Source organism: Solea solea, chromosome 12 (genome assembly GCF_958295425.1).
Source record: "Solea solea chromosome 12, fSolSol10.1, whole genome shotgun sequence".
Classification (NCBI taxonomy): domain Eukaryota; kingdom Metazoa; phylum Chordata; class Actinopteri; order Pleuronectiformes; family Soleidae; genus Solea; species Solea solea.
This window is the reverse complement of record NC_081145.1, coordinates 12,526,162-12,547,199: the sequence shown is the minus strand read 5'-3', so window position 1 is coordinate 12,547,199 and position 21,038 is coordinate 12,526,162. Positions and strand designations below refer to the sequence as shown.

Genomic DNA, 21,038 nt, shown 5'->3' with positions numbered 1-21,038 from the left:
TAAGTTGTTCATGCTTACTAATCTGATATTGTGACATTTAACTAATAAAATGGGTTTACAAGATTGGACTGAGCATAAGATGAAATTGTAAATAGGCTACATTCCATTTTTACATTTTTGAAGTAACAAAATAGTTTGATTTTTGCCTACTAGTTTAAGACATATTTATTATAATTTCCATTACTGTTTCACATGAGAAATGCGTAATTTTGAGATTTAGTATGCGTTTTATTTTTATATCCAAATGTTGTATAACACTGAAATGACATAATCAGAGAGACAGTCCGTGGTTTTAGGTTCGGTTACATATGAGTGAGGCGTGGCGAAGGCGCGACATTGTACAATCCAGCAGAAGCAGAACAGCTCCTTCACTTTAAAAGGGTGAACGTGTGTGAGGTTCGAGGTCACTTCAGGGGAACGACGCAGTGGCCCAGCCTCCCGTTAGCAGGAAAAACAGACTCTTATTATTACCGAATTGATATCTGTCCAATAATTTGGTCTCAGTCTGCGCTACAAACAGACCGTTCAAGGAAGAGCTGTCGAGGTAGGTCTTTGGCGTTGTTTTGGACGTTATAGCGCTATCATTATGCATCTGAATTACGACAGTGTAAACAGGTCTACGTCTGTACAGGAACTGTCTGCTACATGTTTGTTACGTAGCCTGCAGTCAGTAGCAGCCGCAGCAACTGTTCACCTCATATGAGGCTTCTAGAAGAAACCACACAAAGCCTGTTATAAACTCACTCTGTTATAAAATGTTAATATTAAGATGTAACGTTTACAAGTCAGTCTGTGAAACTCCAGACATGAAATGACAACTACGTCCTATACTGTACGACGTTTACAAAACATTACGGCGTAAGAACTGTAACAACAAATATCACATAATGCACAAGAGACTTAGCAAAATTAAAATCCGACGAACGAAAATGAATGAGATAAATGCAGTCTTGCGTAAAGTCCTGCATTGAGTAAATGTACAAGTATGTGAACAGAAAATGACTGTGGTGTGAGTTGTCACCTTTAACAATATTATACTTATACTTGAGTAAAAATCTATAGATTTTTACTCAAGTAATATTAGAGTATATGACATTTACTGTACTAACGTATCAAAATAAATGTTCTGATATAAAATGTGCTGAAGTTTTAGTAGTAAGATTGCGGGTTTGATTCCCGGTTCTTCCAGTCTACATGCTAATGTAACCTTGGGCAGGACACTTAACCCCACGTTGCTCCTGGCTGATGTACTAGTGTGTGAATGGATATAGAATATGTGCGATAGAATATGTGCTGTGTGAATGGCATAAACTGTATAGTGTAAAGCAGCTTTGAGTGTTGTAATGTAATTAAGTACAAATACTTTGTTACTTACTTACTTACTTACTGAAGTACAACATTCATGTATCTTTAGTTCGTTATTTATATTGCTAGCAACTTTTACTTTTACTCCAATACATTTCATCTAACTATCTTTGTTACTTTGTTACTACCAAATAAAATCAGAAGAAGAAGAGTTGGTAATGGTCTGTATTTATATAGAACTTTTTCAGTCTTGATGAGCTGCTTTACGCTACAGTTTTGCCATTCACCCATTTACACATCTTTCATACCTATTCATGTTCTTCATCATGGGGTAAATTGTCTTGCTCAAGGACACATATAGACTAGCAGGGCCAGGCATTGAACCCACAACCATCCAGTTGAAAGACAACTTGCCCTACCACTGAGCTACATACAGTAAATGTCATATACTTTTACTTAAGTAACATTGTAAAAAGTGACTTCTACCAGTCAGTCTTTTACTCAAGTATCCCTTTAAGGTACTTTATACAAGACTGACTGAACACTGTCTATGTGCATGGAACACAGTGACTATGCCTAAGGAACCCATTTAAAAATAAAATTAAAAAAATACACCTTTAATTTTACACATGCTTTTCTTGCTGTGACCTGTCGAAATCTCTGTGATGAGAAAGGTCCAGCAAAGGTTTATGAGTAATGTCTACTCAAAAAGGACAACATACTAGATACCTTTCAAATGTGTATGTGGAGCAGCAAAATAAGAAGTGCTGTTGATTTCAGCCATTGTGAGCGTCACTGATTTGTTGTTAATCCTCATGTCTTTTGTCTGTTCAGACACAGAATGGCTGCATTTGGCCGTCTGAAGCAGTGCCTTCCCACAGGCAGCACCATATGTAGTCTTCACACCAGCAGCCGCGTTACTGCTAAACAGCACTACAAGATGCTCGTGCTCGGAGGAGGAACTGGGGGCATTACCATGAGTGCTCGGATGAAGAGGCTGATGGGAGCTGAGAACGTTGCTGTTGTGGAGCCCAGTGAGGCAAGGACCCACTAATTTATTACTTGCAATATCTCCTTTTGTGTACACAATAATGTCCTGATACAAACTGTCAGTTATGCATGAATGAAAAAGCTCTATATTGTGTCACTGATAGTGAGTGTTTGCTTGGTGATGTGGGTCTCTCAGTCTTAGGGCTCTTAGACTAATTCTAAAAGAAGCTTTTAGTGTCTCTGCAATACAATCAGGCACCACAGCTCCTCTGCTCATGGTTTTAGGCTGTTTGTTGGTGAATAAATGCCCTCCTTCATAAAACACATTCAAGAAGTGAGGCAAGGGCAGCAACAGGCTGCAGGTTAGCCATACAACTAACAACAACAACATAGAGTTAGAATGTAGATATGTGATTTAAATGTTATGGAGTTTGGCATTGTTTTTCCTATTGTTTTAGGTTTTAGGGTTTTTTTTTCTATTGGTTTATTTGTGTGACGGAACTATAGTTCCTAGTTTTTTTTAACTGAAGCACTGGCAAATTCATTGCACAACATAAATGAATGCTCCCAGAAGTTTGATGTTTTTTAAAAATTGTTTTGCTAATTTACTTGTGAAGAGAAGAGACATTCAAAAGGACATTGAACTTACACACCTCTCTTTATGACATTATGATCATTTCTTAATTTGTGCACTGTACAAAGTGCTGATGTGTGCTATGTTGTACTCATCACTATAGTTGTCATCCCTGGTCACAGCAGTTTTAATTATTTAAAATATTCTTTTGAAATATGATGCCATCTTATGTCATATCAATGTAGTTTTGAACAATTTCTTTACATTTTTTGTTCAGGTGCACTACTATCAGCCAATATGGACACTAGTAGGTGCTGGTGCAAAAAACTTACAATCATCTGGTCGCTCCACCGCCAGCATCATGCCTTCTGGAGTGAAGTGGGTGAAATCCAAAATTCAGGAAATAAACCCAGACTCAAATACTGTTCGCACAGAGGATGGAAGTGAGGTATGTTAGCTCTAGTCTTGTTATTAAATTCCACAACAATGATCATTTAGTAGCTGTTGCATATAGATGTTATTTGAATATGAAGGTAAAGCTCTCCATCTTCCCCTGTCATTCACATTGCAGATCACATATGAGTATTTGATTGTGGCTCTTGGACTACAACTCCATTTTGAGAAGGTGAATTTATGTTGTGTTTGTTTCTGTGTATGTACACACGCACTTACTGTACATTCCTTTAAACTTTGACTCTTCTGAATTATAGATTAAAGGACTACCAGAGGGGTTTGAACAACCAAATATAGGGTCAAACTATTCGGTCGAGACAGTGGAGAAAACATGGAAAGCACTGCAGAACTTCAAAGGGGGCAATGCTGTGTTCACTTTCCCAAACAGTACTGTCAAATGTGGTGGAGCTCCACAGAAGATCATGTACCTGACAGATGCCTTTCTCAGAAAGGTACTTAAAATCTGGGATGTATTTCTAATTGTGTATTTTTGTATCATCTGCCCTAAAAAACTTTTTTATGTTAATCTCCAAGACAGGAAAAAGGGCAAATGCAAATATAATGTACTACACATCACTACCTGTGATCTTTGGAGTCAAGAAATATGCTGAATCACTGTGGGAAATTGTTAAACAACGTGACATACAAGTGAACCTGAGGCACCATCTGATAGAAGTGCGAGCGGACAAACAAGAAGCTGTGTTTGAAAACCTTGACAATCCAGAGGATACCAAAACAATTGAGGTACATTAGCGTTAGGCAATAATATCAGTGTTTTACTGACTACGTTCCACAATGGACAGTGTGTGTTTTTTTATTTATTGTGTATTTAAATCCTTAAACTTTGTATGCAATACCTGTATAGTATAAAATACGTAGTATAATAACACATTTGCACCTGGATTTAGCAAATTATAAATTATAAATGAGACCCAATAATGCCTTTGCTGTTTTTCTTCATCAGTATGGAATGCTTCATGTCACACCACCAATGGGACCCAACATGGTGATTAAAGGAGGTCCACTGGCTGATGAAGCCGGCTGGTTGAATGTCGATAAAGATACTCTCCAACATAAGAGCTTTCCAAATGTGTTTGGGATTGGAGACTGTACCAACCTGCCCACAGCTAAAACTGGTGCTGCTGTTGGTAAGTTATTATTATGTTGTTTGTTTGAACATTATATTGGTCCTTCTTGCTCTGTCTACACAATACTTTAATAGGCATGTTGCTTCCGCAGGTGTTGCGCAATGACCTTCAATATTAACAACATACCACACCCAGTACACACACAGAGGCTGCCCAATATCTGAAACTTCCTACTTTTACCTCAGTTTTCCTGTTAGTCTCAATTTTGCTTTGTATGTAAAGATAACACACTGATTTAACATGTTCTACATGTTTAACTATATGCATAAGAACGTATGTCATTTCTATGGGTACTGCGCAGAGGTGAAATGTAAAGAATTACATTTACTCGTTAGTGTAATTGAGTAGGGTTTTTTGTGCACTAAATTTTTTTTTTAATGTTTTTACTTTTACTGAAGTAATTTTACTTTTACTTACGCATATTTTTTTTTGGAAGAACTGTTTTGAGTAGAATATGTCAGTACTCTTTCCACCTCTGGTATCCCGTTGGTACTATAGAAGCAAATTACACCACATGTAAGCAGCCTTTGATTTGCGTTTGTATCTTAAAAGTCATACACTATAGAGAAAATGTCTTGATGAAAAGTTTTTTCTTGTCATTTTAGCTGCACAGAGTGCTATCTTGCACAGAACCATCAGCAAAGTACTGAAAAAGGAGAAACCAGACACAAAGGTTGAGCAGCACACAATTCATTATTTTATAATGTCAAAGTATGCCTGGTTCAAAATGTGCAATTACATCATGACTAATCTTGTTTTCAGTATGATGGCTACACATCCTGTCCATTGGTTACAAGCTACAATACAGTAATCCTGGCAGAGTTTGATTATAATCAACAACCACTGGAAACATTCCCCATCAACCAAGCCAAAGAAAGAAGACTGATGTACTACATGAAAGCTGATGTGATGCCTCATCTCTATTGGCATGGACTTCTACGGTAGTTATTAGCACTTGTTTTTAATTTAAAGCATGTTAATAGTTTGTACTTACGAACCCTTCAACAACATTAACTACTGTTCTCTTTATTGTCTCTTGTGTAAGGGGCCTGTGGGGTGGACCAGGACCAGCCAGGAAACTCTTACATCTTGGGATGAAATGAAGCAATACTATCAGTTTGCATGTTAGGAGTTAATTTCCAAAATTTTATTATCATTTTAACATCAGTGCAAAATTCAATCATAAACATTCTGTTGGTCATACAGTGCTAACTTCATAATTGCATTAAAAAATAATTATATGTATGCACTAATCACTAAAAATGTCTGCACTTAAAAAGGCTCCCATAATAACTGCATAAGTGAACATCAAAATTAAAAGTTCAGTTGATATTGAAAATTAAAAACACAATATTGCATATTATGTGAGGCTTTGTTTTACTTTGACTAATTTATAGTGTTTTTATTCAGTGCCTGTTTTGAACAACTTTAATTGAAAAGATGCCTGCACACTAACTGACGTACCAAGTGACTTAGTCCTATTATACATCTAAATTCCTCAGCTAAACATGGTTCAAAATGAACTAATTTATGCATACAAACTGCTACATTTTGATGATCAACTGCATTTTTTATACTTGAGCAGACTACAGATCACCCTGCATGAGTACATTATTGTGTGTTCAAAAATCTAACTTGTGACTCTATTGAATAAGAGTTTCCAAAGGAATATCCTACACTGTGTGTGTCTTTTACCTGTTTTTATCATTGTACATATAAACATTTGTACATGGCGGCTGTGTTATTGATCATTAATAAGAGTGATGTGTCCAAATGTATTAATATTAGTGTTTGTGAAAATGTCTTTGTTCAAATGTCACACAAGAAAAAAAAATTACCTATACTTGTATACCAGTATAATTTAACTTAAAATCGATATTTGTTACGTTTATATTATAGTTTGAATATTTTAGTATAATTTCATGTATATGCTCAATTCCAAGTGCACCATTTTGTACAGAGGAGATGTCCTGTAGTCAAACTACAATACCAGCAGGGATAAAGAGTGGTAGTGAGTCTCACACCAAAGCTCAGACCCGCAGACCACTACACGACACGCCAACTCAACTCTGATTGAGTCACAGAAGAAACTGCGTCTGAAACGAGATGACGTTTACGTTGGCGAAGAAGAAGGATGAAGAGAGAGAATCCGAGTCTCAAAACAACATGAAACAACACAAAAAAAAACGTGTTACACTTACACAATGACGGAGGAAAAGGTAAGAATGGATAAAGAACACATTTTGATATTGAACACTATATGAATAGTTATTATTGATATACATTAAATCAATTAAGTTTAATGTCTGCATCCTGTAACGATAGCGATTGTAACAGTAAGCAAGACTCGGCGTCTTTTTTATTTGTTCTTTTTTATATATATACGCAGGTTATTACATTGAGACAGGGAGTGTCATTTTTTAACCAAGAAACGTATAAGATAAACTACATGCTGTTTATTTATTTATTTATTTATTTTATCTTTAAATGACTCCGAGAAGTTGTACACAGCTTATTTATTCTAATTTAAAAACATGTGACCTCAGTTCTACAATTGTCAAGATAAAATATTTGATGATGAATAATATGAATAAAGCAACACTACCTTTACTGATAGAGCAGGCACTCTATAGAGCATAGAGTACGGTGGTAAGTCCATCTATAGTATAATTTTTTTTTTTTCATTTCAATGCTGAAAGGCCTTCATATCCCCATGAGCCTTACATATTATGGAATATTATGTTTTTTCTGTTTGTCCTGACCATCGATAACTGTGACCATCAAACTATTCAACTCATCCATTTGAGTATTATGCACTCACAATAAGCAAACTAATGTTGGAGCCATTTCATCTATGTGTACTGTACTTCTTGTGTAAAGAATCTTTAGTCCATGTGTATTTTATTTTCACTCTTGTTGAGAATTTTGATTTTATTTTAGATTCCTGCATTGTTATAGATACCCCTGATAATAATGATTGTTCTTTGAACCTCTTCATTAAGAAGTAATGTAACAATTTGCCTCTCAGACAGGGTTTAAAAAATGTATTGTTTTGTTAATTTCTTGAAACTTCTGAATCACTTTTCCTATCTGTCTTTTAGGATACAGTGTCTACAAATGCCACACATGGTCACTGTCCAACACAATCTTAAATCTTAATCTTCATGACACAGAAATTGATTTATGCCCCTGCAGCTGTACTCTCCATCTCCCTGGACAAAGACAAAGACAAAGACATGTACACATGTGGAACTCTCGTCTACTTAACATCTGTCTACCACCACCTGGACCACACCAGTTCCTGCACAGAAATCCAGTTTGGTTGGAGAGCATCATCTCTGGCAGTGACAATAGACGTCTCTGGGGTTTCTTCATGTTGCTGAGTTGATTTATCAGATACTCCCACAAATAGATGCTATATTTTCTGCAGTTGAAAGTATTTTGCTGAGTGCTAAATAGTTCACAGCTGACAGCATTGTTATTTGTATCATGTTGACATAATGTCAATTCATATACTGTAACTGCTAGCAGTAAATCTCAGTCGTCCTTCATATTTCACAGAGCTTTGCCTCATTTCACCAACTTGTTGGAATAGTTTAGTTTATTGTTATTTTTCTAGAAACCTTTGTTCTGTGATTTAGCTCAGTAGTTGAACCTCATGGTGGTGTAAAACAGAACACATAGACTTTTATAGTTGTAATCATTGTTCTGTCCAGTTAAATAACATGTCAAACTAATAAGACATTCAAAAAATGTAGGCCTTTTTTAAACACAGCTTTTTGTAACTTACAGGTTGCCATGATGTTGGAAGTTTGCAAAAACAAATTAAATTACTCACAAAGGTTATAAACGTGATAATTATATAATGTGACACTATATTGTATAAACGTTATAATTATATCGTATGTGACACTATATATTATAAACGTGATAATTAGATCGTATAAACGTGACACTATATTGTATAAACGGGATATTTATATTGTATAGATGTGACACCATATTGTATAAAAGTGATCATTATATTGTATAAATGTGACACTATATTGTATAAATGTGATGATTGTATTGTATAAACGTGATGATTAAATGTTTAAAGAACTGCTTTCCAATCGGCATTTATATAGTTTAGTTAGGATATAATATTTATTAGTTTACAAAGTGACTTTAATTATTCACAAACTGCATACAAAGTACATTTCTGTATAAAATTCTTCTCTATTACTGTCGCACAACGGGGTAAAAGTCACTTGTCAATGTGTGTCCATGAGATACGCGTGTGTAAATAAAGTTTCAATAAAAGCATACGTCACCACGTTTCAGACGCAAACTCTTCTGCGACCCAATCAGTGTTGAGTAGGCGTTTCGTGTAGTGGGTGGGGGTGTGTCGTGTAGTGTGTCTGCAGTTAGACCTACTTGCCGCTGTCCGCCACGTTGGTTCCTTTACGTGAGTCTTGCGCAGCACCAACGTTATATTTGTGATGAGGCGGGAAATGGCGTCCACGGACAAGGTTTATCTGTAATTAGCCACTGAGCGTCAGGTACCGCTGACAGCGACAACCACGACCCGACCTCTATCGGTGGGTCGTCAGGGTCGCGGGCGTAAGCCGACAACGCTGCAGCAGGCTTTCAACGGCTTCCCGGATCTTAGGTTAGTAACAAATAATGTCAACAGTTAAACAAAAAAAAGAGGTTCGTCCCCGGCTGCTCGAAAGAGGCTAGCGCTAGCCTGCGAAGGGGGCGTAGTCTAATGGCTGAGGTAGTTATTGAAGCAAACAAAATAGCCACAGCGCAGCTAGCACTCATGTATATTTGTCTTACCGAGTGGTTAATTGCTTGTTTTGGGCGTGTAACGCTTGCGCGTAAACTATGACACGTGTGCGACATACTTAATCAACACAAACAGCCAATGTCACCGCTTTGCTTTAGCTGCAACTGGCGGTTAAATATGAACTGTAGCCACCAGTGCTAACGTTAGCCGCGCAGCCTGCTAACAGCTCCTGTGAAATGACACGACCAAGTCAAATTGACAGCCATCATTAGTATCGATTTTTGGAACACACACACTTGGGGCACTAGCGTCCATGCAGCGGATGTCGTCCTCTGAGATTTGTGATTCTTCAAATCAGCAGAAGGCTAATGCTAGCGCTAGGTGGTGTCGGTGTGTGTGTGTGTGTGTGTAGCCTGTGTGGCGTTACATAACGGCAGTGATCGGTGCTGAGGGGCTGTCACATATGACTCACTACGACGACTTAGTCCACAATTAACATTATTGACCAAACAACCAGGAAGTGTCTGAAGCGAGCACCAGCTCGGTGTGAACCATTCAAAGGCTGCACATGTTGTTTTAACATTATTATTTTCAACACGAACACAGCACACTCGACTGACTGCCATTCATTTAGCTCCAAACTTGTTTTAATCGTAAGCAATAACTGACGCCCAAAGGAGAAACACGATACATCACGATATCTGTCTAACTGAAGAAAACAAAATATCTGTGCAGGTTAAAAGTGCAGGATTTCTCTTTTTTATTCACGCAACATAGAGAACAAAGTGCATAAAGTCTATTTATTGAACGTGGGTGCCTGGGGAGTGAAACTGACGGGGACTGTTTACTTTATAGTTAATAAAATATGGATATTTGCCCTGGCGTATTGATTATCGTATTGCTCGAGGAAAGACAACGACATATATTTCCAAATTGATATTTTGACTCACCCCTCCTCGGCAGCGCTCTCTGCAGCTCATTTAGCAGAGTTCTGTCACAGCTAAATAGATGGTGGCAGTCAGTAATAGCAGCTTTGTGATAATTTTCCTGTTTTAAAACCATTTTATGATATAAATTCACGTTTAAATGTATGCAATATATTGACCACTATGTTTATCAGACTTTTATACTCCTTAAAATCTGCCTCACTCATAATTATGTCATTTAGCAAACGCTTTTATCCAAAGCAACTTACACTTAATTCATCTGTTTCAGGTACAGGTGTGCAACCTGCAGTTCGGTGCCAAAACTCTGCATTTATTTCTACCATACAATAATTTAGTTCATAATGTAAATATATTAACATTGATGTGAATCTATACATTCAGTTAAATATTTGTCAATAAGCTATAGTTAAAGGGTGTGTTTTCTTGCACGATTTGTTTTTGTCATTACATACATGCAGGATTGGGAAGAATATTGGAAACACCTCTAAATGCAATGACGACCTGTGCACATTTAACCATACAAAACAGCTTTCAACTGTGAACCTAATATGATTACTTTCTCCCCCTTGTTAGACTTTTCTATGTGACAGTGGAGCATGATGAGGCTGAGAGTGCGTAAAGCTCCTCAGCAGCCAAACATTGGGCGCCAGACCCCCTCATCCCAGGCCAAAAGGAAACACTGTAAAGTGGAGCCATCCCCAGTGAGAGGTCGAGGAAAAATGCAGAAGAACGAAACAGGCCTGCTCTCCACGATAAAGAAATTCATACGTGGAAATGCTGTCAAGGTGGGCATAGATCAGTATTCACAGCTGTTTTTATTTTCTGTTTTATTTAATGTTTAATGTTCAATGAATTAAGTTGTGTAAAAATGCAGTTTGTTTAGACACCTGCTTTTCTTCCAGACTTTATTTAATGATGGATAATGCCTTTAAGGCTTTAATGTAGATCATGCATTAAATCAGACCAAACATAGTGGACATTTTTATAATATGCAAATCCAACGATCACTTAACTATGCTATAGTAACCAATTGAATAATAAAAATAAAGGACTTCTTTATCAGTACAGCCAGTATTTCAATTTAACATGTTTCTGTAAACATAATGTTGTCTATTTCAAAGATTTTCATATTGAAAAAGTATAGATAATTTGAAATTGTGTGAAAAAGTTGAGTTGAACTTAACTTATCCCTTTTCCTACCAAAAGGTGGAGCAGGAGATTCCTGCCAAGAGGAGTCGTATTGAATGCAATTCTGACAGCAACTTAATTACTTCAACACCACAGACTAGAGGCCTTTCCAACAAATCAGTCTCCAGGGTTTGCCAAAAAAGTCCAAATAAAGGTAGGTCTGTGTCAGTAGGAAAAAGGAAAGGATTCATCTTGTCGGCAGCATAACAAGGTTGTAAGTTTTGTTTTTAAATAATTTTCTTTCCCCTTTTCCCCCAGACATTATGACCTGCAACAGTAAACCAATTAAATCAAACAGTATGCTCGACACTCCTGGTGAGGCAGCAAGCAGCCCACCACGCACCACTCTACTTGGAACCATCTTCTCTCCAGTCTTTAACTTCTTTTCACCAGCGACTAAAACTGGTAAATCAAATAAATAAATATATATAATGTAATAAGAATAGATTTTGTGTAAAAGTGACTGAAGGACCTCCTGATATGAAACTGTTCTGTTCGATTTCCCCTCTTTGAAGCCACTCCTGGCTCAGACTCTCCTGGCCAGGCGATGGAGGCAGAGGAAATCATGAAGCAGCTGGACATCGAGCAGGCAGAAGAAATGCCAAGCAGCACTCTCACATCCACAGAGGACATCACTCCATGTCACGTTGACCTGATGTTGCCACCGAGGCTTCAGATCACATCCGATACATCCGTAGAAGAAGGAGAGATTGTCACTGAAACTGACATGCCCCCATTAACAGGTACAACTGCTCTCTACCTTTTACTTTCAGAAACCATCTTGACATGAACAACAATGAACAATAGCAAGGGCTGAAGACACTGATAGAAATGTCAACAGCACCAAACTGTTTGTTTGTCAGTAGTTCATTCCAGTGTCAATCAATAGTTTGCAGATAGTTGTCATTATGTGGAACATTTTGGTTAAATGAATGCAGTCTAATTCCTCAGTCAAAGACTGGCTACATCACTGTAGAAGAGTCTGTTTTTGTGTTTCGAGATTGAGTTTTGAAGTTATGAGAATGAAGATGTCCACATTGGTAGATGAAGGTGAAAAGGAAGATTCCAACCATCCTTTGCAACTGCTGTAGTAGATGTCAGTATGTCTTTGGATATACATTTTTATACATTTTTTATTTTTTTATTTTTATTAAGCGGTATAGGCTTCGTGTTTTCAGGGGAAATTAAATGAAGAGTGAGACCTGTGAGACCTCAAGAGCATAACATTTCAACAATTTTCCCATCTTTCTGTCTTCATCAGCTCCTGGTTGTATTCCAGAAGGAAATTACCCACACACGTTACCCTCAGTTCCTGCAGAAACCTCATATGATGAGGACTGGGAAGTTTTTGATCCGTAAGTAGAGCAATTATTTTTAAGAAGCTCATGACACTTAGCATAGCTGGGATTGACTGTGGCTCCTCCTGTGACCCTTATTGTTATTTCACATCCATCCACCCTTGAGCTTCTGAACGCACTGGTTCTAATGTTGTGTTAAAATTTTAACCACTAGATGGCAGCAAAAACAGTTTAGTTTTTGGTTAAATGAGGGGTCTTTTTAAATTTTTCCTCTCCCTTCAGGTATTTCTTCATTAAGCATGTGCCTCCGCTGACAGAAGAGCAGTTAACGCGAAAACCAGCGCTACCTTTAAAGACTCGCAGCACGCCAGAGTTTTCTCTCGTCTTAGATCTGGTAAGCAGTGAGCAGAGTTCCATGTGTGGTTGAGTTTAAATATATTGACGTCAGTCTGTCTTTCATGTAATTTCTCCTCTTTGTCTGCTGTTAGGATGAAACGCTGGTTCACTGCAGCTTGAACGAGTTAGAAGACGCAGCACTGACATTTCCTGTGCTTTTTCAGGATGTAATATACCAGGTGGGAACTGTTAAAACCAATTTTTTTCTAATCATAGAGCATTACTGCATTCTTTAAATATCCTTTGTTTGTTGTTTTTAATCTGAAGGTGTATGTTCGGTTGAGACCCTTTTTCCGGGAATTTCTTGAGCGCATGTCTCAAAAATACGAGGTGAGACAGGGTGTTTTCTTTTTGTTCTTGTTGTCAGACCTGCTCTGTGTTTATATATATATATCACTCATTCATTCATATGTCCATTAATATTTCAGATTATTCTCTTCACGGCTTCAAAGAAAGTCTACGCCGACAAGTTGCTCAACATCCTGGACCCAAGAAAACAGCTGGTCAGGTTAGTGAAAAACAAAAGTATCTTATAGTAGCTTATTTTGTTGTTGTATACTATTGGAATTTATTCCCTTGATGCTTATTCAGGCGTGTTTATTGAAGATAAGCTAAGAAAGCAGGATTTAATCAATGATGATACTGATTATCAAAATCAGAAATACTTAATTAATCCCTGGGGATAAGTCAACTCTCGCCACTGTAGCCATTATGTCTCACTGAAGGCAAAACATATATATTATAGTTTTAGTAAATCCTTCTATCTTTAAGGCTTTTTATGAAGAGTTTCTATTTGTTATCTTTTGTTTTTGATTGTAACAAAAGAAATGATGTATTACTGAATGCTTTGACTCAGAAATATTCTATTCTCATCCTTTTCAGACACAGGCTATTTCGTGAGCACTGTGTGTGTGTCCAAGGCAACTATATTAAAGACCTTAACATCCTTGGACGTGACCTTTCCAAGACGATAATAATCGACAACTCACCCCAAGCCTTTGCTTATCAGGTAATAAACCCCAACAAATACAAGACATTTTCCTCCGAGATGCCGGTGTTTGTGTGTCACACTCGTACTCGTCTTTTACAGCTTTCCAACGGAATTCCTATAGAGAGCTGGTTTGTGGATAGAAATGACAATGAACTTCTAAAGCTTGTTCCTTTCCTCGAGAAGCTTGTGGAGCTGGTATGTAGTTCTCATTTTGTGTGGTTGGATTAGTAGCTCAGTTTAAATACAATGTGTAACAGCAAAACCACAAATTATGATGTTCACAGATTGCAGGTGGGGAAATAAACCAATTAAGTTATCAAGTCAGTATATTAGCCACTTTCATTCTGTGATGATATTAGTATTGGTTTTGCAGTTTGTCAAATTCAAGGCTTTATGGTTGTTCCCTTGTGTGGAAAGACAATCATGTAAATTCTGATTTGTACCTAAAGATTTCTGACTACGACACTCCAGAACTTTGGAACAAATCCTTGTGTGTTTAATTCAGGTCATGTTCTGACAAAATCAGTTAGATCCAACAATAAAATTGTTATATCTGGTCTCATAATAATAACAGGGACCTTGTTTTTACTTGGTAACAACAGCTTATTTGAGAAAATGAACAAAAACAGAGTATTATTATATTTATAGAGGCAGTGCTCGTAATATTAGAAATGTTAGAAAGTATAATTCTGTGAGGCCATGGTCGTTGACACTGGATGAATATGTCTGCTTTGTTGTGGGTTCAGTCGTTTTAACTTTAACTCTTCTCTCTGTCGCAGAATGAAGATGTTAGACCACACATCCGAGAAAGGTATCGTTTGCACGACCTTCTTCCTCCAGACTGAGGACTACGTGTTCGTCTGTCACTTCAAATGGTCTCAAAAATGGGGGGGGGTTACCCTGAGAAGGCTATAATTTAAATGGGATTTGTTTGCATAAAAAAAAACCATTGTTGTCACAATAATTTTTATTTCATGAAAAAAAAGAAAGAAATTCATGTTTGAATCAAAAGAGAAAAGTCCTGGATGTTTTTAAACTATTGCACTCGAACCCGCCTCAGAACAAACTGACCTGCTCGCCGCAGCAGGGTTTTTTGCGCTCGCTTCTCTTTAGTGTGACCTTGAAGTCGTTGTCCTGGATGGTTTGGAACCATTTTGGATTGACATAACTGAATGTCATGCAGTGTTTTATGGACCTTGTTGGCTTCAGCCTGACCTTGAGCAGCCTATCAAACCTGTATAATATTCACTCTATTTACCTGTAAATAATATGTATATATATTTTTTTTCCTTCAAGGTTTTTAAGTCGTTTTATTTTCACTTCAGATTTAGTATGTATTCTTTAATTTTTTTTTTGGTTTCTTTTATATATTATAAAAAAAACAAGTTATTGTGTTTTGTTTGAAGTTGTTGATAAACTGCTGCTTTTATGTTGTATGCCTGCATTTTTCCTGTGATGCTTTTATTCCATTACATGCAGTCGTCTGTAATAAGGTGCAGTTTAAAAAAAAAAAAATGTATCTTTGGGAGGAAAATGTTTCTGAAATAATATTTTAAAACTATGTATTGTAAACTAGATTAGGGTCTCATCTGAATACAAGCCATACTGGCAAACAATAATTTTGGAAATTTGTATTTAAGAGTCCATTTCTGATTTCAATATCTTGGTCCCCTTTGATGATGATGACGGGTGGTGGTGGTGGTGGTGGGAGGGGTTCAGGCATCTTGCACTTTGACATCCAGCTCTTTGTAAGTTCATGTAAAACCTTGTCACTTTTCTACACTGGTGTGTATCACCTCAATTTGGTATGTGGTTAGGGAAAGAAAAAACAATGGAATTGTAGCACCAGCAAATTGCCAACATGTTTGCTTTCAAATCTTGTTTTCCAAGATGTCCTGTATGTTGGATCTTAATGACGTAGGAGTCGCAAGTTTTATTGACAATTGAATGAATCACTCCTGTTGTACTCAGTGTTACTCAATGGTTTCCTTGAAAATAAATACGTTTTTATACGACTCCGGAGCTTCTTTCTAATAACGGCGGGAATAAAAGAATTGTCGTGTAACAAAGCAATATACACATAAAATATGATTTCATTTGGTATCACAGTGTCACTTTAGTGTCCAACATTTGTTGATTTCTGAGCTTCCTCCACAGGTTTAATAAGCTGCCATAGTTAAACTTTGCATGAGCAGAAATTACAACATCCAAAAACAAATGTCTCAGATACCCAACTACAAATGAACGGAACAACGAGAATTTCATCAAGTAATATATTTTTTAATTGCAGGATTCTGTGCTTCATAGGAGCTTAATGTGCAAACACTGTCAGCATCCCACAGTAGCTAAATAGTGTGTATTTAAACTTGTTATTTATTGTTTAATCCATTGGCCACATTTGTTAAATAATTTTTAATATCAGCAGGTTTTGTTATATGGGTGAAATGTATTTATGATGCTGTGCAGTGAAATGATAAGAATATGTGATAGAACATGCAGAATGTATAATATGGATGTTTCATTTACACTTCCATGTTGTGATATGTATATAAATCATCAAACTTAATCAGTGTCTGCTGCTGATTAAAAAATATTTTTTTATCAACTAACTCTCTGTGTTGATGACAGTAGAGTCATTTTAATAGGGTTCACAGAACAGCTTTTAAAAAATCATACCAAATCAAACCAATTTAACACATAATGTTATGACTGTTTTTCAAAGTTATTTAACTTGTTTCTCTTCAAGACAAAATAAGTTCTGTTAACTCTGTGATTGCGGGTTTACATTCATTATACAACTGAAATGTCTTATATGTCGATTGACAGGAAGCCAAAGAAAACTTGATTACCATGGAGCTCCATTAATAGTGAGGTCATTTTTTTTTATTGTACACAAGTTTATGTACAACCTGTCTGTTTTTATCCAGATAACCTGCTGATGATCCCTTTGTTCTTTCAAGAAATAGGTCATTACCCAGCTGTACTTGTGTGTACTGAATTGCCCCTTCCAGAGGTCATGTGACTCCACAAACACAAAGTAGACCAGTCTTCATCATACTTATCTCATGTTCAGAAGGAGGAATTATTTCTAAAGAAAACCACAGTGTTGATAAGACGTGGGGGATAATGAACCGCCCTCATCTATTGGCTGCTGGTGGAGGGTGGAGGATGAATGAGGCTCATAAACTATGAAGCTGAAGCAGGTGCCGACGAATATAAAAGGTGCTGGCGTGTGCGCTCTCACCTCAGGATTATATCTGTGAAGGATGTGGATGCTCTTCTTGGTGAGTGCCTTGCTGGGGGTGTCGGGGTCAGAGGTCACTCCCTCTGCAGCGGCTCAGCAGCTGCAGGCCCTTCACTGTCCACCCTGCGAGAGGATACACTGCTCCACCCGGCGGGCGCTGAAGCTGCAGTGCAGAGGCGGCGTCACCACAGGCGTGTGCGGCTGCTGCCCTGTTTGTGCCAGGACAGAGGGGGAGACCTGTGGAGGGACGTGGGACTATCTGGGCAAGTGTGACGAGGGACTGCTGTGTGTTTACCAGGACGCAGCAGAGGACAATCAGGAGCGAGAACGCAAAGGCACCTGTAAAGCAGGTGAGATTTTACTGTGCAATATTATTGTAATAATATTATGGAGTGTGTGCAGCAAAACTGAATGTGTCACGTACAATATGATTTGACACAGCTTGTATCGTTTTTATGGCGATATCCAAGACGAAATATCCTCTGGAGACAATAAATCCTATTGTATCGTATAATAGCATATGATTACATGCTTTGGCGGAATTAATATCACTCATATCATTTGCCATAGTGAAGGAATTTTGATTATATTTTAACATTTTTTAACCTCAATGTCTGAATTTTACATCACAAAACATCAGAACTAAAACACTGGTTTGCGAGTCCTCAGAACCTTTTCAGAAATAAACATATGGGATTACAGGTTAGATGTTGTGAAGTTCAAATGTGATTGCCATATCAGTTATGCAAAACAATTTCTTGTCAGTGATGTATTTATATTTATAACATGATCCATTTTTCTGTTGTAGTTCAGTGAATGTTCATCAAAAATTAATCAAATCAAAAGGAAATTGATCATATTTGTTTGAATTCTAGGATTTGAGCAACAATGTGACGATAACCAACTGTAAAACAAACGCTGTGAAGCATAAAATATACATGTGAGGGAGTTTATGGAAAATAATATTCAAAGTTATCTTAAGTGGAGTACTTGAGTAAACGTAAAAGTGTTGAGCTCTATCTCACCAGTGAAGTGTGCGTGATGGTGGGGAATGGTAGTAAACGTGGTTTATGAGCTGTGTGGACTGACAGTATGGTCAAGGCTTCCCTTAAGTCAAAGGCGTCTGCTCCACACTTAAGCCATAATTATTCCCCTTATCTTTCCGGGGAGAAAGGAGTTGTCGCTCGCACTGATACCATATCAAATGCAGTGTGAGATTTCACACTTTGTAGTTGCTCAGAATATTAAATATGCAAATGCAACATTCCCACTGACTGCAAAACCTTGGTTTTCAGTGATGGTACCACAGGCTCCGGAGACGTGTCGCCCAGAGTGCACCAGGAAATACTGTCAGGAAAACCCGTCTGAAATCTGCTCTGCCAGGTGACTGAATGAAGCTTTAAAGGTCCAGTGTGCAAGAATTAGTGACATTAGTGACAATGATGCAACAAACAGAGGACTCTTCCACTCCCTTCTCCCTTTCCCAAGGGAGTCAGGGAATGACTGTGGCCTTTCTATACCAGAAAGGATGTTATACACAGTATATATATATATATATATAGCATTTTCACATTTCTGGTTTGTGCATGTAGTCTGCTGCAGCAGGATGGTAGTACACAGAAAAGATTTATTCTAAGTCCATGAAAACCAAACACTTGATATGTTGAAGCAATTATACACACATACAAACATATTTATTGGTATTGTAGTCAATTTTTGCCAATAAACCCTCCTACATGCTTCACACTGGACCGTTAACTCCACACACCCTTTTTTTTTTGTTAAATTAAAGATTTCTATGTCGGATTTTAACATACATGTCATGACCCTGCTGTGTAGATCTGTGTCCCTGGATAAAAAGTCATGCCAGGACTCTTGCCAACACACCTCCTGTTCAAGCTGTCTGCTGTTAAAACCCCCATCGTGTCCTCAGACCTGCGCCTCCTCTGACTCCTCCTGTCTACATCGATTTGGCAAGTGTGTGCACCATCACCTGACTGCTCCCCACAGTCCTGTATGCCACAACAACCTGCAGGTAGGCGGAAGAAGAAACACACTAAAGATTCTGTATGTCTTCATTACATGTCCGTCATTGATCCAACTGTGTGTGTGTTGTTGTTTTTTCCTCTACAGAATTATCCTGAGGGGCATTTTGTGTGTTTCGTCCCAGCCTGTCAAAACACACCAAAGCAAATCGATGTGTAGCATGTGTAACATGTCGCAAAAATGAAAACGAGGCAGCTATCTGTAAACTTTGTCTGTCACATTTTATATCTCATGTAAACCTGTAATGTAATCGTGCCAAATGATGTGTACTTCAAATCCTGACAAATTAAATTCCATGTCGATCTGTGCCTGCTTTTGTTTATTTGTTGGGGACAATGGAAAATATTGTTGGCTGTGCCGGACGTGGATGGATGGATGGATGTTTTGTTTTGTTACCTTTAGTTTTTACACATTTTTATTACTGTTCGTCCACATGTTCATTCATGTGTGGCTGCAAGACTAACTTCTCCTCTGGAACTGTTTTGTGCAAGTTCACTGGGATTCATGCGATCAATACGTTACCAATGAGCATATTTTACTGCATGTTTCCACCGAGCGCATCTCCACTGCAGACCCTCCATTTTCTTCTGTGGTCAAGGTGTTTTTGAGAGGGGTATCAGGGCTTTTTAGGTCTGGTCAGTCAGTCAGTATTTCCAATGCAGGTGCTCTCTGCTCACTCTGCTTCCCGTGTGTTAAAGCACTACGGGCTGTGTTATTGGGCGGGTGGGTGGTGGGTGGTGCACAGACCAAAACATGAACAGAGTTCAACTTTTATTGTAAATATTCTGGCTGCACCAGTGTTATTAGTGAAACCAGTGTTTCATTTTAACATGTTTCCTCATTATCACAATAATCTTTAATAGGTAAGATAGGTAAGTAGCAACTGATGGTAAATAGTGAAGCATTAGTGTGATGTGGATAGTGCAACAACAACAGTACAGTGACGGAGAGTGTGAAATCAGTCTGCTGCTGTGGCTCATTCCAGATCTTCAGAGGTTTTCTGGTTCACATGCGTCCCCTCTGCCATCGCTGCCCCCCTGACAGATGATGGTTATTGAATAACAGACAGTTTATGAGGCAGCAATAATGATGTGTGTACAGAAAGGGAATAAAGTGTGGACCAACAATGGGCAATTTGTTCGGTGTCCTTCAAAAGTGAGACATTTCTGGGGAGGAGAAGCTTTTTATCTGAGAGGTTTCGCAAGACGGAATTGGTTTTAATACAAAACAATAGGCCTGCGTTTTCTTTCATCTTTACTCAGGTGAGTCAGGTGCATCAGTAAAAAAAAAATATAGTATTTCATTAATAAACTGCAAAAAAGGACGGCGCAGCTCCAAGTTTGACCTGTTTATAATGGAAACAGGTGAACATGCAAGAGCACGGAATCTTAGTTATATAGTTGTTTTCAAAATGAGGTTGTAAGTACCAAGAAAGTTCTGTTAAATGAACAACAGACAAACAGATTTTCTTGTTTGTTGAAATTCCTAATTCAGGGGAAATAATAAAATATCGTTTTAAAATGCTGCTACAAATGAATAACAAAAAAAGCTTTCAATTATCTTCTTAATAAGTAGAAGTAGAAGTGCGTTCTTACACTTGTGTGTATACACACACCAACATATCAGGTATTGACTATAGCGACAGGATCTGTCACCAAAGCAGGCCGCCTCTGTTATCAATCCCCAT

At 37.8% G+C, this 21,038-nt stretch overlaps 3 protein-coding genes across 4 annotated transcripts; all 3 read left to right on the top strand.

Annotated features, from left to right (window-relative positions):
• The first annotated feature begins 311 nt into the window (after nucleotides 1-311).
• sqor (sulfide quinone oxidoreductase) lies at nucleotides 312-5,833 on the top strand. Its single transcript, XM_058646069.1, has 10 exons — nucleotides 312-544; nucleotides 2,140-2,344; nucleotides 3,147-3,317; nucleotides 3,441-3,494; nucleotides 3,580-3,774; nucleotides 3,857-4,066; nucleotides 4,287-4,470; nucleotides 5,076-5,143; nucleotides 5,233-5,411; nucleotides 5,516-5,833. Exons 2-10 carry the CDS (start codon nucleotides 2,147-2,149, stop codon nucleotides 5,571-5,573), a joined length of 1,317 nt encoding a protein of 438 aa, XP_058502052.1. The 5' UTR covers nucleotides 312-544; nucleotides 2,140-2,146; the 3' UTR covers nucleotides 5,574-5,833.
• Nucleotides 5,834-8,871: 3,038 nt separating this feature from the next.
• Nucleotides 8,872-16,076, top strand: ctdspl2a (CTD (carboxy-terminal domain, RNA polymerase II, polypeptide A) small phosphatase like 2a). Of its 2 annotated transcripts, none has more exons than XM_058646567.1 (13): nucleotides 8,872-8,917; nucleotides 10,762-10,973; nucleotides 11,395-11,530; nucleotides 11,635-11,781; nucleotides 11,892-12,119; nucleotides 12,638-12,731; nucleotides 12,957-13,068; nucleotides 13,163-13,249; nucleotides 13,338-13,400; nucleotides 13,499-13,578; nucleotides 13,953-14,079; nucleotides 14,161-14,256; nucleotides 14,841-16,076. In XM_058646567.1, exons 2-13 carry the CDS (start codon nucleotides 10,785-10,787, stop codon nucleotides 14,904-14,906), a joined length of 1,425 nt encoding a protein of 474 aa, XP_058502550.1. In that variant the 5' UTR covers nucleotides 8,872-8,917; nucleotides 10,762-10,784; the 3' UTR covers nucleotides 14,907-16,076. The 2 variants fall into 2 exon arrangements, with proteins under 2 accessions (XP_058502550.1, XP_058502549.1); XM_058646566.1 differs by lacking the exon at nucleotides 8,872-8,917 and adding an exon at nucleotides 8,924-9,121.
• A 1,165-nt stretch (nucleotides 16,077-17,241) lies between these two features.
• Nucleotides 17,242-19,658, top strand: si:ch73-330k17.3 (IGFBP domain-containing protein). Its single transcript, XM_058646078.1, has 4 exons — nucleotides 17,242-17,655; nucleotides 18,601-18,688; nucleotides 19,145-19,340; nucleotides 19,439-19,658. Exons 1-4 carry the CDS (start codon nucleotides 17,328-17,330, stop codon nucleotides 19,508-19,510), a joined length of 684 nt encoding a protein of 227 aa, XP_058502061.1. The 5' UTR covers nucleotides 17,242-17,327; the 3' UTR covers nucleotides 19,511-19,658.
• Nucleotides 19,659-21,038: the final 1,380 nt, after the last annotated feature.